The sequence below is a fragment of the Takifugu flavidus genome, chromosome 7 (genome assembly GCF_003711565.1).
Source record: "Takifugu flavidus isolate HTHZ2018 chromosome 7, ASM371156v2, whole genome shotgun sequence".
NCBI lineage: Eukaryota > Metazoa > Chordata > Actinopteri > Tetraodontiformes > Tetraodontidae > Takifugu > Takifugu flavidus.
The window spans coordinates 14,295,622-14,310,178 of record NC_079526.1 but is presented as its reverse complement, the minus strand read 5'-3'; the positions used below and the strand labels follow the sequence as shown (position 1 = coordinate 14,310,178).

At 40.0% G+C, this 14,557-nt stretch overlaps 1 protein-coding gene and 2 pseudogenes across 1 annotated transcript; all 3 read right to left on the bottom strand.

Annotated features, from left to right (window-relative positions):
- Window positions 1-1,617: 1,617 nt before the first annotated feature.
- On the bottom strand, window positions 1,618-2,796 carry LOC130529076 (trace amine-associated receptor 13c-like; annotated as a pseudogene).
- Window positions 2,797-6,674: 3,878 nt separating this feature from the next.
- On the bottom strand, window positions 6,675-8,250 carry LOC130529075 (trace amine-associated receptor 13c-like; annotated as a pseudogene).
- Window positions 8,251-12,505: 4,255 nt separating this feature from the next.
- On the bottom strand, window positions 12,506-13,996 carry LOC130529073 (trace amine-associated receptor 13c-like). Its single transcript, XM_057038968.1, has 2 exons — window positions 13,833-13,996; window positions 12,506-13,652 (listed from the first exon to the last, which is right to left on the bottom strand). Exons 1-2 carry the CDS (start codon window positions 13,994-13,996, stop codon window positions 12,878-12,880), a joined length of 939 nt encoding a protein of 312 aa, XP_056894948.1. The 3' UTR covers window positions 12,506-12,877.
- Between the last annotated feature and the right edge of the window lie 561 nt (window positions 13,997-14,557).

The following is a 14,557-nucleotide window of genomic DNA, read 5'->3' as shown; positions in this document are numbered from 1 at the left end:
AATAAATGAATAATTTATCCAGTAATAAGTTTAAAAGATTAACTATATTTTCTTTACAATGTTCCATTGGACTCTTTTGTCTCAACAATAGTGAAACTTCCAAAGCAGGAAACCTTTATTGAAAAATAACAGCAGATTTCAGTTCCGTCAGATCTTTTTGCATTTTAGTGCAAAGAATAATATTTTATTATCACAAAAAATATCTCTCGGCCTCCTGTAGGTTCATTTCCTGTAAAAGAAGTGACACTACATGGTGCAATAAATGGTGCAATAAATAATAAATTTGTAGTTCCAACTTTTAAATGAGGAAAATTCCAAATTTAAGAGAAAAGAGAGAAAGTAAGAGAAAGAGAGAGGTAGGGGGGAGAGCATGGATGAAGATTATTAAGAAGACTATTGCTCCTTAAAAACATGTGAGGTGAGAACAGGTGTGCAATGACTAAGGTTAGTTTAAAGTAATAATATTGATGAAATAAAATGAAATTGCCAATAAACATTCTGAGACATATCACAGCAGGTTAAATGAAAGATAATATATCCATGTCTGAGTACAGGAAGTTTGGCTGTTGAGTGAAAAGGTAAAACACAGTTTATGGGTGAAAAAAATAAGTTATAATTTGAATAATATTAAAATTATATATGGCAAAAGACTTTGAAAGTGTATTATGAAGTGGATGTAAGCTATTTTGATGGTGACTAAAGGTTAATTCAGCTGTTTTATCCCAGTTCTGTCTTGAATGTGTTAATAATAGGCATTTTACACAGTCTGATTATTAATGTGTTCACTTAAGGTGTTGTCGAACATATCATGCTTAATAAAGGACATAATGAAAATGTATCAACATATAAAAGTTTGTGACACATTTGAGAATTTTGTTTTCACTTCTGAAATTATTATTAATTTTCAGTTTCTAATCTACAGATCAGGTGACTTCACATATAATATTGATAGCTTTTATTTTCAGGCCCCGTCATTACATCCAAAATTGAGCATGTTAATTTCATAATCAACAAGATAATTGCCATTTTTGTCTTCCAGAGAGTTTGTAAGTGGAATTGAATATTATATTTATATGATGTTAATATAATGTTATTGTATTATTAGATAGCATATGTATATACAGACAAACAAGGACATTAATATGAACACATTTTGGCTGAAAAGAAAACAGTTGAATTCTGAATAAAACTACATGGAAAATGACTGTATATCATTTTTCAGGTGTTTTTCCACACCTACACAAATCACAATTCTGTAATTTGATGAATTTAAATTTGGCCATTTACTTATTTATTATATGATGGAAATGAATCATAAGACAGGTTTTAAAAATGATTCTAAACCATGTTTAGGCCATGACTGTTGAAATGTATGTAATAGCTGCAAAAACCAGACTATAAACAACTGATATGCAAAAACATAGAGGATAATATCACGTATCATGAAAGACGAATAAGCATAAATGAAAACTGACAGAAAATATTCCCAGTACAGAAAAAGGATTTAATGTGATCACAGGAGGTGGATGAAGCGGAACAGATACTGACCACAAACTGTATCAATAACAAAATCAAACTTAGAGTGCAGTGGTTGCTTTTCTCTCGGAAACATTTTATATTTACATTTTGAATGAGAAAACGAGTCATTTTCAATTGCTTATCTACTCCTGGTCATCGTTTACAGAATTTGCAGCTGACAATGAGTTTAACTGAGTTTCTAAACCAGGGGTAAAAAAAAGCATAGACAATAGGATTTATTGTAGAATTACAATAGAACAGAAGAATATAACCTGTTAAATCTTCATTACTTTCTTGTAATATCAAAGCAGAAATATAATAGGGGAAAAAACAGATGAGGAAAAAAAGAATGATTATCCCGAGTGTTCTCGCAGCTCTCAACTCTGATTTCATTGAACTCACAGTTTTTGACCCGGTTGTTGAAACCTGAGACCGCATGGCACGTGCCTGTGTGACAGCCACCACAAACACTCTGGCATAGAGAACTATAATCACAGTTAGAGGGCCATAAAATGTGATGATTATATCTACAATAGATAAAATGTCATTTAATAAAAGGGGGCATTTCTTGTAGCAAGAACTGGAATCAAGGTGTAAAAGGTTATCTTTTAGCAGTATGAGACTGTAGATAATAGAACTGATCCAACACACAGACACACAGATTTTAACTGTATTTGGTTTGATGGAGGAATAACGCAGAGGGTAACAAATGGCCACATAACGATCTACTGATATCAGCACCATGTTCCCAACAGAGGCAGAGGTGAGGATATAGCTTAACAGGTGGAAAAAAAAGCATATAAATGAACTGATGCACCGACAGGAATCCAGGGTGACGATCATGAGCGGTATCATGGCAAGGCCCATCAGAAGGTCAGACACTGCCATGGAGAGCAGGAGGAGATTGGTGGTGGTCTGGAAATGCCTAAAGGATAAGGATAAACTTTAAAGACAGATATCATTGTTAATATCTACAACTCAAATCACAAATCTACAGAGAAAACAAGAAATATGTTATCACATATCTGTGCTACTTTACTGGTAAAAAAAACAACCAGAATTTAGCTGTACTAACACAACTTAGAATTCAATAGAGTGTCTTTGCCTGAAATGAGAAATGGAGACAACAACCACTAAATTGAGCACCACAGTGAGAGGAGGAAGGCAGACTAGAGCTGCACTGATGAGAGTGGATTTCCAAGCATCAGACATGAGTCTGCAGGAGGTGTTGAATGGAGAGATGAAGCCATCTCCATCTTCCAGTGACATCACCGTCATCTGTGTTGCTGTGAAGAGATCACTGCTGAGATACAGCAGCTGTTTAGGTATCCTCAGATGTAATATTTATCTTTACTGTCGTCTTCATTACCATCTCTGTTTTTGCCCTCCCACCCTCTCTCCTTTCTTTGCAACCATCCTACAAAGTGGCTGTCTATCACCCGGTCAACCTAATACTCTGGGAATAAAGCAGCCACAATTTCTAGACTGTGACTTTACAAATTCCCCTTGGTGCAAACCAGATTTCTGTAGTTTGTCCAGCCTTCATACACACCATAAATGAAAATTTCCGCCAGTATGCTTTCAATTAGGAGACTGTAAATTATTCACAACAGTATTTTAATAGATGGTGAATAAAAAGAGAATTAAGATGTCTTTATCAACCTCTGGACAGCCTTTTATTTGGTGGATTCAATTTTCTTTTCCAGATGTACCAATCTACTTTGGTGCAATTTACAAGTTCTGTTTATATTATACATTGACATTATCTATATGAGACACACATGTAGTGACTTCAAGTTATTGATTGAGGGTGTTTTTTGTGTTTTTTCCTGTTTGTTCCCAATTCAAAGGCAGGCTGGTCTGAAACAGCACCACACTGTAGCTTTCCTGGGTCGATTGGATCTGCAGCTTTAAAGTCCCAAATGGACCTGGCCACTTTTCCCGGCGACCGATTCGTAATTATTATGCAAAACCATGACGTCACTTTACAGGCACCGTAAATAAATTGAGTGCACTACGTAGTTCACTCAATCCATGTCCCCCATGTCACTCAATCCATGTCCCACATGTAGTGAGTAGTGAATAGGGAACGAGTGTGTGGTTTCGGAAACAGCCTTGGTGAGCTGTTCTCTGCCGAACCAGGGTGCACTCCTTGGCCATCTTGAGCAGATAATATGAGTATTTTTCAAGATTAGTACCCAGTTCTTTTTATGGTTTGTGGGACAAGTGCTGAGGATTTTTATTGCAGTGTGACCTGGTTGTATGGTTAAGAGCCCAGACTACGCTCCATGGGCCAGATTCACGAAACGTTCTTACGAACAAATTTGTTCTTAAGTCCCATTTACGAACATTTTACGAAGATTGTGGCATTCACCAATTTCTTCTTATCCTGGATTTATGCATAGGTAAGAACAAATCCTACGAACACTCAGGAGTACTCTTACGCACATTTCAGTGCCGACATGTTGGCATGGTTGTGTTTTCTTCTCTTCTCTGACGCAATGATGGGGCCAGACTGAAGGCACGCGGTTCACGTTTGAGCGCGATTAATTGCCCGTTTGTGAATAAAATGCATTATTGTCACAATTTCAGTCTAACAGTCTTGATTCACTTCAAAAAGAAAAAAAAAAGAGAGACCGGTTTCAGAGCACAGCTTTTACACGTTTATTTTTTTTACATTCTCGTTGATTTCTTTAAGCGTGTTGGCTATAGTCATCAGGGTTGAGGCAATTTTATCAAGCATGTTAGCCATCCTTTCTTGATTGTTCAACACGGCGTCAGAAATCAGGCGTGGAGAGGCAAGCTTTGGGCATTTTGCTGGTTTTTGCTCTGTCGACAGGGTCCTGCTGCAGTTCCTTTTATGGGCACTACTTACTTATTACTTATGGGCGGTGTCTTATGCTAATCGTATGTTAATTAGACTCACCTGGCACGCGCTCTCAACTTACGAACAGATGGCATTCATCAATCTAAGAACACAGCTGCGAACAATTCTGAGGCTTACGAACGCGTTGGTGAATCCGATGTAGGGTTTTCTTAAGAAACTTCTTAAGAACAACTTAAGAAAGAATCTAACAAGATTCTTAAAAACATATTGGTGAATCTGGCCCAATATTACCAAGATTAGTTACATTTTTAGCCTTCTCCGGGACAGAGTCCTTGCTTGGGCAGAGGCTGTGAATTACAGTCATCCTTTTGTATCATGTTCTTTTGAAGTAAATATGAACTTTTTAAAATCTTTTTTTGACAATTCCAGTTATACCAGAACTGCCTCCAGTCGCTTGTTGGGACTATGACAAAGGTCCTGGTCTGATTATTTGATCGACTTTTGTGCTGCAGGGAGTGTTCATTAAAGTACTTGACTGCCCATCATCCCCCTGCAAATCTCCAGTTCCTGGCAACTCTTGTCATCCGGATGGATAACATACTATGGAAAAAGCACCAGGAACATATAGTGGGTCAAGCGAGTGCCCCTCCTTGCCAACCATCTTGCATTGCCAGGACTCTGGGCCAGATTCACGAAACGTTCTTACTAACAAATTTGTTCTTAAGTCCCACTTACGAACATTTTACGAAGATTGTGGCATTCACCAATTTCTTCTTATCCTGGATTTATGCGTAGGTAAGAACAAATCCTACGAACACTCAGGAGTACTCTTACGCACATTTCAGTGCCGACATGTTGGCATGGTTGTGTTTTCTTCTCTTGTGCAGTTCAATAAAATTCAATATTACAATGATAATTCTGTCATATTTATTTATTTATTTCCTATTTTTGGTGATTTACGGAGAATTTTAAAATTACGTAAATGTGCCAATGACTTAACATTAATCAACCAAATTGGAAACCATGCCAAAACTGTCTTTTTATTTGATTTTATCTTGATTTATTTTATTAGGGGATCGAGGATATGCTCTGGTTGTTGACACCACTGACCAACCCTCAGACTCCACAGGAAATTTTATTCAATCAGATGCATGCGCGCAGTCGCTCCACCATTGAACGCACCATCGGCATTTTAAAGGGGCGCTGGATGTGTTTGGACACAGAGCCACAACCCCCGTGAGGATGTGCGTCCTGACGCAATGATGGGGCCAGACTGCAGGCACGTGGTTCACGTTCGAGCGCGATTAATTGCCCGTTTGTGAATAAAATGCATTATTGTCACAATCCGAACACAGCTTTTACACGTTTATTTTTTTTACATTCTTATTTTTTTTACATTCTCGTTGATTTCTTTAAGCGTGTTGGCTATAGTCATCAGGGTTGAGGCAATTTTATCAAGCGTGTTAGCCATCCTTTCTTGATTGTTCAACATGTCGTCAGAAATCAGGCGTGGAGAGGCAAGCTTTGGGCATTTTGCTGCTTTTTGCTCTGTCTACAGGGTCCTGCTGCAGTTCCTTTTATGGGCATTGGTGGGCGGTGACTTATGCTAATCATATGTTAATTAGACTCACCTGGCACGCGCTTTCAATTTACGAACAGATGGCATTCATCAATCTAAGAACACAGCTGCGAACAATTCTGGGGCTTACGAACGCGTTGGTGAATCCGACGTAGGGTTTTCTTAAGGAACTTCTTAAGAACAACTTAAGAAAGAATCTAAGAAGATTCTTAAGAACATATTGGTGAATCTGGCCCATTGTCTTGGGTTGCAAATTGTATGCCCTCTTAATTCAAACTAAATGATTAAATTTGGGACATGCACAAAATATTGGTGTAATTATGAATATAAAAGCATTGTTTAAGTGGTGTATTATTCTTAAACATTTTGTCATTTAATTGGATACCACACTGAGTTTTGTGATATTTTTCTATGCTGGACTCTTAGAAAATGATAAATTCCAAATCGTTTATTGATTTTTAAGTACAAATGGGCGTCTGAACTCTCAAGCATTGATATAAACCACTGCAAAATAAGGAAACCACGTGCATTCGATTGCTTTAAGAGGAATTTCTTTTCCACATGCAGTATGGAAATAAACCTTGTGTCTGTCACCTCTTCCACAGTCCCCTGCGCTCCACAGAATGTTAAATACTCTGGTGGCAGAGAGTCTGCTGTGCTCTCCTGGAACGCATCAGTGTTTTCTGCTCGTTACACCGTTTACAATGTGTCAGGAACGAGCCGCGTTCAACTCTGCAACACCACTGAACTCTACTGCCAGCTGGCTCCCTTTGACCCTGGTACCACTGAAGTGACTGCCAGCAACGTGGCAGGAGAGAGCATCCCTACAAGAGATATCACAGGTCAGCGTGCAGCCAGTCCAGGATTAGCCATGGGAACTTTGAATAGAGCTGACCAGGGTCTCACGTCACGTGTTAGAACTCAGCATCCATCCATAGCAACACCGGCACCTTTTGGCTTTTTAAACAAGCTGAATGTTTTACTGCAATCCACAACTATAGATAGACTATAAACTATTTTTGTAGCTATGGTCTTTACAACTTTTGCACATCTAACAAAATAAAAGAAGACAATCTGTAGCCTTGACTTAATGTAACTGATCCAGCCATTTGCGTCTGTATATCTGTATACTGAAAAACATTTTATATGTACATTATGATGACATAATTTGAATGAGAAAACGAGTCGTTTTCAATTGCTTATCTACTCCTGGGCATCGTTTACAGAATTTGCAGCTGACAATGAGTTTAACTGAGTTTCTGAACCAGGGGTAAAAAAAAAAGCATAGACAATAGGATTTATTGTAGAATTACAATAGAACAGAATAATATAACCTGTTAAATCTTCATTACTTTCTTGTAATATCAAAGCAGAAATATAATAGGGGAAAAAACAGATGAGGAAAAAAAGAATGATTATCCCGAGTGTTCTAGCAGCTCTCAACTCTGATTTCATTGAACTCACAGTTTTTGACCCGGCCGTTGAAACCTGAGACCGCATGGCACGTGCCTGTGTGACAGCCACCACAAACACTCTGGCATAGAGAACTATAATCACAGTTAGAGGGCCATAAAATGTGATAATTATATCTGCAATACCTAAAATGTAATTTATGAAAAGAGGGCATTTTTTGTTGCAGGAACTGGAAAAATCAAGGTGTAAAAGGTTATCTTTTAGAAGTATGAGATTGTAGATAATAGAACTGATCCAACACACAGACACACAGATTTTAACTGTACTTGGTTTGATGGAGGAATAACGCAGAGGGTAACAAATGGCCACATAACGATCTACTGATATCAGCAACATGTTCCCAACAGAGGCAGAGGTGAGGACAAAGCTTAACAGGTGGGAAAAAAAGCATATAAATGTACTGATGCACCGACAGGAATCCAGTGTGGCGATCATGAGTGGCATCACAGCAAGGCCCACCAGAAGGTCAGACACTGCCATGGAGAGCAGGATGAGATTGGTGGTGGTCTGGAAATGCCTAAAGACAGAGATCATTGTCAATATCTCCAACTCAAATCACACATCTACAGAGAAAACTGCAAGAAATATGTTACGTTATATGTTAGAAATATCTCTGCTACTTTAAAGGTGCAAATCAACCAAAATATAAAAATACTAATGCAACTTATAATTCAATAGAGTGTCTTTGCCTGAAATTAGAAATGGAGACAACAACTACTAAATTGAGCACCACAGTGAGAGGAGCAAGGCAGACCAGAGCTGCACTGATGAGAGTGGATTTCCAAGCATCAGACATGAGTCTGCAGGAGGTGTTGAATGGAGAGATGGAGCCATCTCCGTCTTCCAGTGACATCACTGGTGTCACAGTGTTGCTGTGAAGTGAGGTACCCTCAGATGGAATATTTATCTTTACTGCCGCCTTCATTATCATCTCTGTTTTTGCCCTCCCACCCTCTCTCCTTTCTTTGCAACCATGGTTGCAACCATAGGTTGACCAAGTGATGCATCAGTTGGTCAACCTAATACACTGTGAATACAGCAGCCACAATTTCTAGACTGTGATTTTACAAGTTTTTACAGCCTTCATACACATCATAAATGCAAAGGTTTGCAAATATGCTTTCAATTAGGAGACTGTAAATTATTCACAACAACAGTTTGATAGCTGGGGAAGAAAAAGAGAATTGGGATGTCTTTATCAACCTCTTGACAGCCTTTTATGTGGTGGATTCAATTTTTCTTTTCCAGATGCACCGATCTTGTCCCTACTTTGGTGCAATTTACAATTTCTGTTTATATTATATATTAATATTATCTACACGAGACACACAGAGAGTGACTTCCTGTTGTTGATTTAATGTATTTTTGTTTCTTTTCACCTGTTCGTTCCCCATTCAAAGGCAGGCAGGTCTGAAACAGCACCTCACTGTAGCTCTTCTGGGTCGACTGGGTCTGCAGTCTTAAAGAGCAGTTCATTTAGCTTCTTGTCACTAGATTGCTGTTGACCGACCGACCGAACACTCACCCACCCAACCAACCAACCAACCAACCAATCTTTATTTATATAGCATCTGTTACAATCAAAATTGTTTCAAGGCGCTTTACAGTATCCCAGGGCCTGACCCCAAACAAGCAACAGTGGCAAGGAAAAACTACCCTTTAACAGGAAGAAACCTTAAGCAGGACCAGGCTCATATAGAGGGACCCTCCTGATGGCCGGCTGGGTAGAGAGAGAGGAGAAGGGGGAGGACAGGTAGAGGAGAGAATAGGTAGAGAACATACAGTAGAAATACATACATTGTATTAATTGAAATAAGCTGCCAGTAGAGTTGAGTTGAGTGGGTCAGCGGGGTAACAGGTCAGTAGGTCAGCATACAGCTATGAATGCGATACCTTTAGATGACTAAGGGGGGGGGAAGCAGGAGGAGAGGAAACCATGGGGTCAAGGAACCGGCCTCACCAGTGAGTTTGGGGACACTGGTGAGTCAGATACCTTAACCTAACTCTTCCCCAAGGCTAGAAGTCAATGCTTCTGACAGTGGGGTCGAGCTATATTATCTCAGCACTCAGGACAAGACAGGAAATTTCATCCCTTTGCCTTCTTCTCAAGGCGCCTCTCTCCCTCAAAGTGTAATTATAATGTGGGCGACTAGAAGTTGCTAGCAGTCAAGTTGGCTCTGGTGGAGTGGAGGCACTGGTTAGATGGGTCCGAGCAACCCTTTGTGGTATGCACAGACCATAGGAATTTAGTGTTCAATCAGTCGACAAGTAAACTGAAATCTTGTCAGGTTCTTAGGCCCTTTTGTTCAGCCAGTTTAATTTCACCATCACCTACTGTCTTGTTTCCAAGAACACCAAACCAGATGCAGTACTCCACCTTTATACCTCAGAGGATGTAGATGTTACTGCCATGGTTACCATCAGACACCATCGTCCGTGGCAGTTGGGTTGCGGTGGCACTCACCTGGAGCATCGGAGAATAAAAGAAGCACTGCAGCATGAGCCAGATCCAGGTGATGGCCTTTCTAATTGTTTGTCCTTTCTTCAGTCTGTATTGTCACAGGTGCTGCAGTGGGCACACACCATTTTGGCTGTCACCCCAGTTTGCAACAGACTTTAATCTTGCTATGGAAATATTTCCGGTGGCCAACGGGAGCAGACACTTGGGAATTTGTTGCTGCCTCCACCACCTATGCCCATAACAAGGCCTCCCACCATCCACCAGCCGGTGTGCATCAACCACTCTCCTTCCCTTGGTCCCACATTGCCCTGGATTTTGTCATGGGACTCACCCCGTCCATAGGTAACACAACCATTCTGACACTCGTGGACAGATTTTCAAAGGCTGCACATTCATTGCCTTACCCAAGCTCCCCGCAGCTCTTGAGACAGCTGATCAGCGGTACGCGTGCATGGGATCTGTCTCAACTGACTGGAGACCACAATTTGGGTTTGGAGGGTATTTTGCAAGGCTCTCAGCACCTTGGTAAACCTCAACTCTGGTTTCCATCCCCAATCCAATGGGCAGTATGAGTGAGCTAACCAGGTGTTGAACACTTCCTTGAGCTGTCTGACTGCCTCTAATCCCATCAGCTGGAGTGTCCACCTTCTCTGGGTGGAGTACACTCACAACATGCTTACCTGGGCAGCGACTGGTCTCAATCCTTTGAGGTCTTCCTTGGGTAACAGCCTCTGCTGCTACCTACACAGGAAGCAAATTTAGCCATACATTCAGTATAGAAGTACAATCATGGAAACTCTCTCCTACATTCATTGACCCATTTTCCCATCAAGAGTTTAATTGCCACAACGACAGTCACACTTCCAGACAACATGAAGATCCAGTCTACATTCTATGTGTCTCAAAATAAGCCAGTTGTCATGAGTGACTTGTGCCCTCCTTCTGAACCCCCTCTCCCCGCCTCATTCTTAATGACCCTGTCTACTCTGTTCAACGTCTTGTTGACGTCTGCCACCGGGGCATATACTTGGTGGACTGTGAGGGTTATGGTCCTGAGGGGCACTGATGGGTGCCATGCACTTTTATTCTGGATCCTGACTTGATCCAGGTCGTTTACACAGACCATTCAGACAAGAATAAGTAGTCACCTGGAGGCGTTTGTTGGAGGAGAGCAATGCCATTCAGTGTATTTTGTTTTTATCTTGTTCCCTCATTCTCTGGCAGGCAGGTCTGAAGCAGCACCTCACTGACCTGCAGCATATATGGGTTGATTGGATCTGCACCTTTAAAGAGTGACTTGTTTCTCCTTTCATTGCCAGATCATTATTGAACCTCTGTGGTCATGCTTGGCTCCCTTTTTGTGATAATATTTTAAGGTTGTAGTTTTGCTAGTCCGTTTTCTTGTTGAGTTTTTAACCTACCTCACCTTTGTCTTGTGTTCATATTTTGCAGTTCCCTTCTTAGTGCTGCTCAGATCAGCCCCGCTCACCTGCACATTGGCCGCCTATTGCAACTTTACCTTTTTTGTCATTTTCTTTCAGAAAATTAAACCTTTTTATGGTTGGGATTGCCTGTGTCTGTCACAGCTGCGGGCAATCCCGCCCGTGAGTCCTAGTTCACCTGGCGCACCTGTGACAAATCAGGAACATAACGAGCTCCCTTCTTAGTTCCCGGAGTTACGTTGCCTTCCTGCCAGATCGTCGTTTGTGGTTCTGATGACTTTCCAGCGTTTTCCTGTTTGCATGCCTGCCTGCCCGGTTCCGACCTTGCCTGTTCCTGAATATTCTGTCGGTTCTGTCTGCCTTCTGCCTGGTCTCGACTCTGCCTGCCCCGACTATTCTATTCCGCCGGCTCCCTGGTGAATCCTGTCTGTTGTCTGTTTCTGACAATAAAGCTGGGTTCAGTCGAACTCTGGTGTCGCATTTGGGTTCTCGTCTGCTGCCTGACATGTGTCTGCATTTTGGGTCCAGTTTCTAGTTTCACCTGTTGTAAGACTTCCACACTGATCCTTAATCAAAAATCCAAAATGTAGACCTCTTGTCTCTTTAAATAAATTTAAATATGAACACTAACTTTACTGTATAAGACAAAATTAGACTCCTCTTTAAGTAAATAATTTAACAGTAAAAATGTAATCGGTCCAATCTTAGTTGAGGGTGGGAGTCATGTAAATTATATTTCAAAAACCTATGCTGGAAAAAGCCCCAATAAATGTCTCAGTATGAATTGACAAATTTTATTTCATTTGACTTGATTCCCATCTCATTATGGTGCAGCAATCACAACTGGGTGTATGACAAAAAACATTTAGGTGCATGACAAGTGTACAATCTTGATGGACAAGGACATCCCACTGCCCACTTCTCACTGATCATGATTACTCTTTTCAACCTAACGAACGAGGTTGTTTAAGACATTAGTTTGTAAGATCATTCATGTTCATTCATGATCATTCACTGATGTTTTGATCATGATTAATCTCAACACACATTCAAGAAATTGAAAAACAATCTAGTGACGTTTATACTAAAAGCAAAGAAAGGGGAATAAAGCTAAAACATACAACATCTTTATCTTATTTTTAATACAGAAATGCAACTTTATTTGACATATATTTGACATTAACAAAAGAATCAGCGTGGTTGAATATAGCATTGAAATTTTTACAAATGACAGTATTCCAGGAACACTGTGATGTGCAGGTGACAGGTCCGGGGTGTAGCCTGTTGTACAGCCTAGATAAACAACACTCCAGGTTCCAATGTTGCCTTCATTCAACAAATCAGTTTCATTTTTAAAACACATGAGAAGATGTTTGTTACAAACAGTATTGAGTCATAATCAGCAAAGATCTGTGTGAAACACCATGGAATCACAAACACTAGAGCCACGGATTTAAAATAATTATTTATGAGAATCATTTATCCTCTCTCTTTGAGCTTTTGAACTGTTCATTTTTCACCACCACAAAAGTTACAAACATGTGCCAGCCTATATGCTCTCATCTACATACTCCTGCTCACAGTTTACAGAATTTGCAGTTCAGGAGCAGTTTAACCGTCTTTCTAAACCAGGGATAGAAAAAAGCATAGATGATAGGATTTATTGTAGAATTACAATAGAACAGCAAAAGTTGAACTGTTGAAACTTCAATATTCATGCCTTGTCCAATTAAAGATGAAATATAATATGGGAAAAAACACATTAAGAAAAAGAGAATGACAATTCCGAGTGTTCTCGCAGCTCTCAATTCTGATTTCATTGCACTCTCAGTTTTTGACCCGGTTGTTGAAACCTGAGACCGCATGGCACGTGCCTGTGTGACAGCCACCACAAACACTCTGGCATAGAGAACTATAATTACAGTTAGAGGGACATAAAATGTGATGACTACATCTACAATTGCCAAAATGTCATTTAATAAAAGGGGGCATTTCTTGTAGCAAGAACTGGAATCAAGGTGTAAAAGGTTATCTTTTAGAAGTATGAGATTGTAGATAATAGAACTGGTCCAACACACAGACACACAGATTTTAACTGTATTTGGTTTGATGGAGGAATAACGCAGAGGGTAACAAATGGCCACATAACGATCTACTGATATCAGCACCATGTTCCCAACAGAGGCAGAGGTGAGGACAAAGCCCAAAAGGTGGAAAAAAAAGCACAAAAATGAATTGATGCACCAACAGAAATCCAGGGTGATGATCATGAGCGGCATCATGGCAAGGCCCACCAGAAGGTCAGACACTGCCATGGAGAGCAGGATGATATTGGTGGTGGTCTGGAAATGCCTAAAGGATAAGGATAAACTTTAAAGACAGATATCATTGTTAATATCTACAACTCAAATCACAAATCTACAAAGAAAACAAGAAATATGTTATCACATATCTATGCTACTTGACTGGTAAAAAAAACAACCAGAATTTAGCTGTACTAACACAACTTATAATTCAAGAGAGTGTCTTTGCCTGAAATGAGAAATGGAGACAACAACTACTAAATTGAGCACCACAGTGAGCGGAGCAAGCAGGCAACAAGCTGCACTGATGAGAGTGGATTTCCAAGCATCAGACATGAGTCTGCAGGAGGTGTTGAATGGAGAGATGTAGCCATCTCCGTCTTCCAGTGACATCACCGTCAACAGAGTGTTGCTGTGGAGAGATCACTGCTGAGATACAGCAGCTGTTTAGGTATCCTCAGATGTAATATTTATCTTTACTGTCGTCTTCATTATCATCTCTGTTTTTGCCCTCCCACCCTCTCTCCTTTCTTTGCAACCATCCTACAAAGTGGCTGTCTATCACCCGGTCAACCTAATACTCTGGGAATAAAGCAGCCACAATTTCTAGACTGTGATTTTACAAATTCCCCTTGGTGCAAACCAGATTTCTGTAGTTTGTCCAGCCTTCATAAATGAAAATTTTCGGCAATATGCTTTCAATTAGGAGACTGTAAATGATTCATAACAGTATTTTAATAGATGGTGAATAAAAAGAGAATTAAGATGTCTTTATCAACCTTTTATTTGGTGGATTCAATTTTTATTTTCCAGATGTACCAATCTTGTCCCTACTTTGGTGCAATTTACAATTTCTGTTTATATTATACATTAACATTATCTATATGAGACACACATATAGTGACTTCAAGTTATTGATTGAGTGTCTTTTTTGTGTTTTTTCCTATTCGTTCC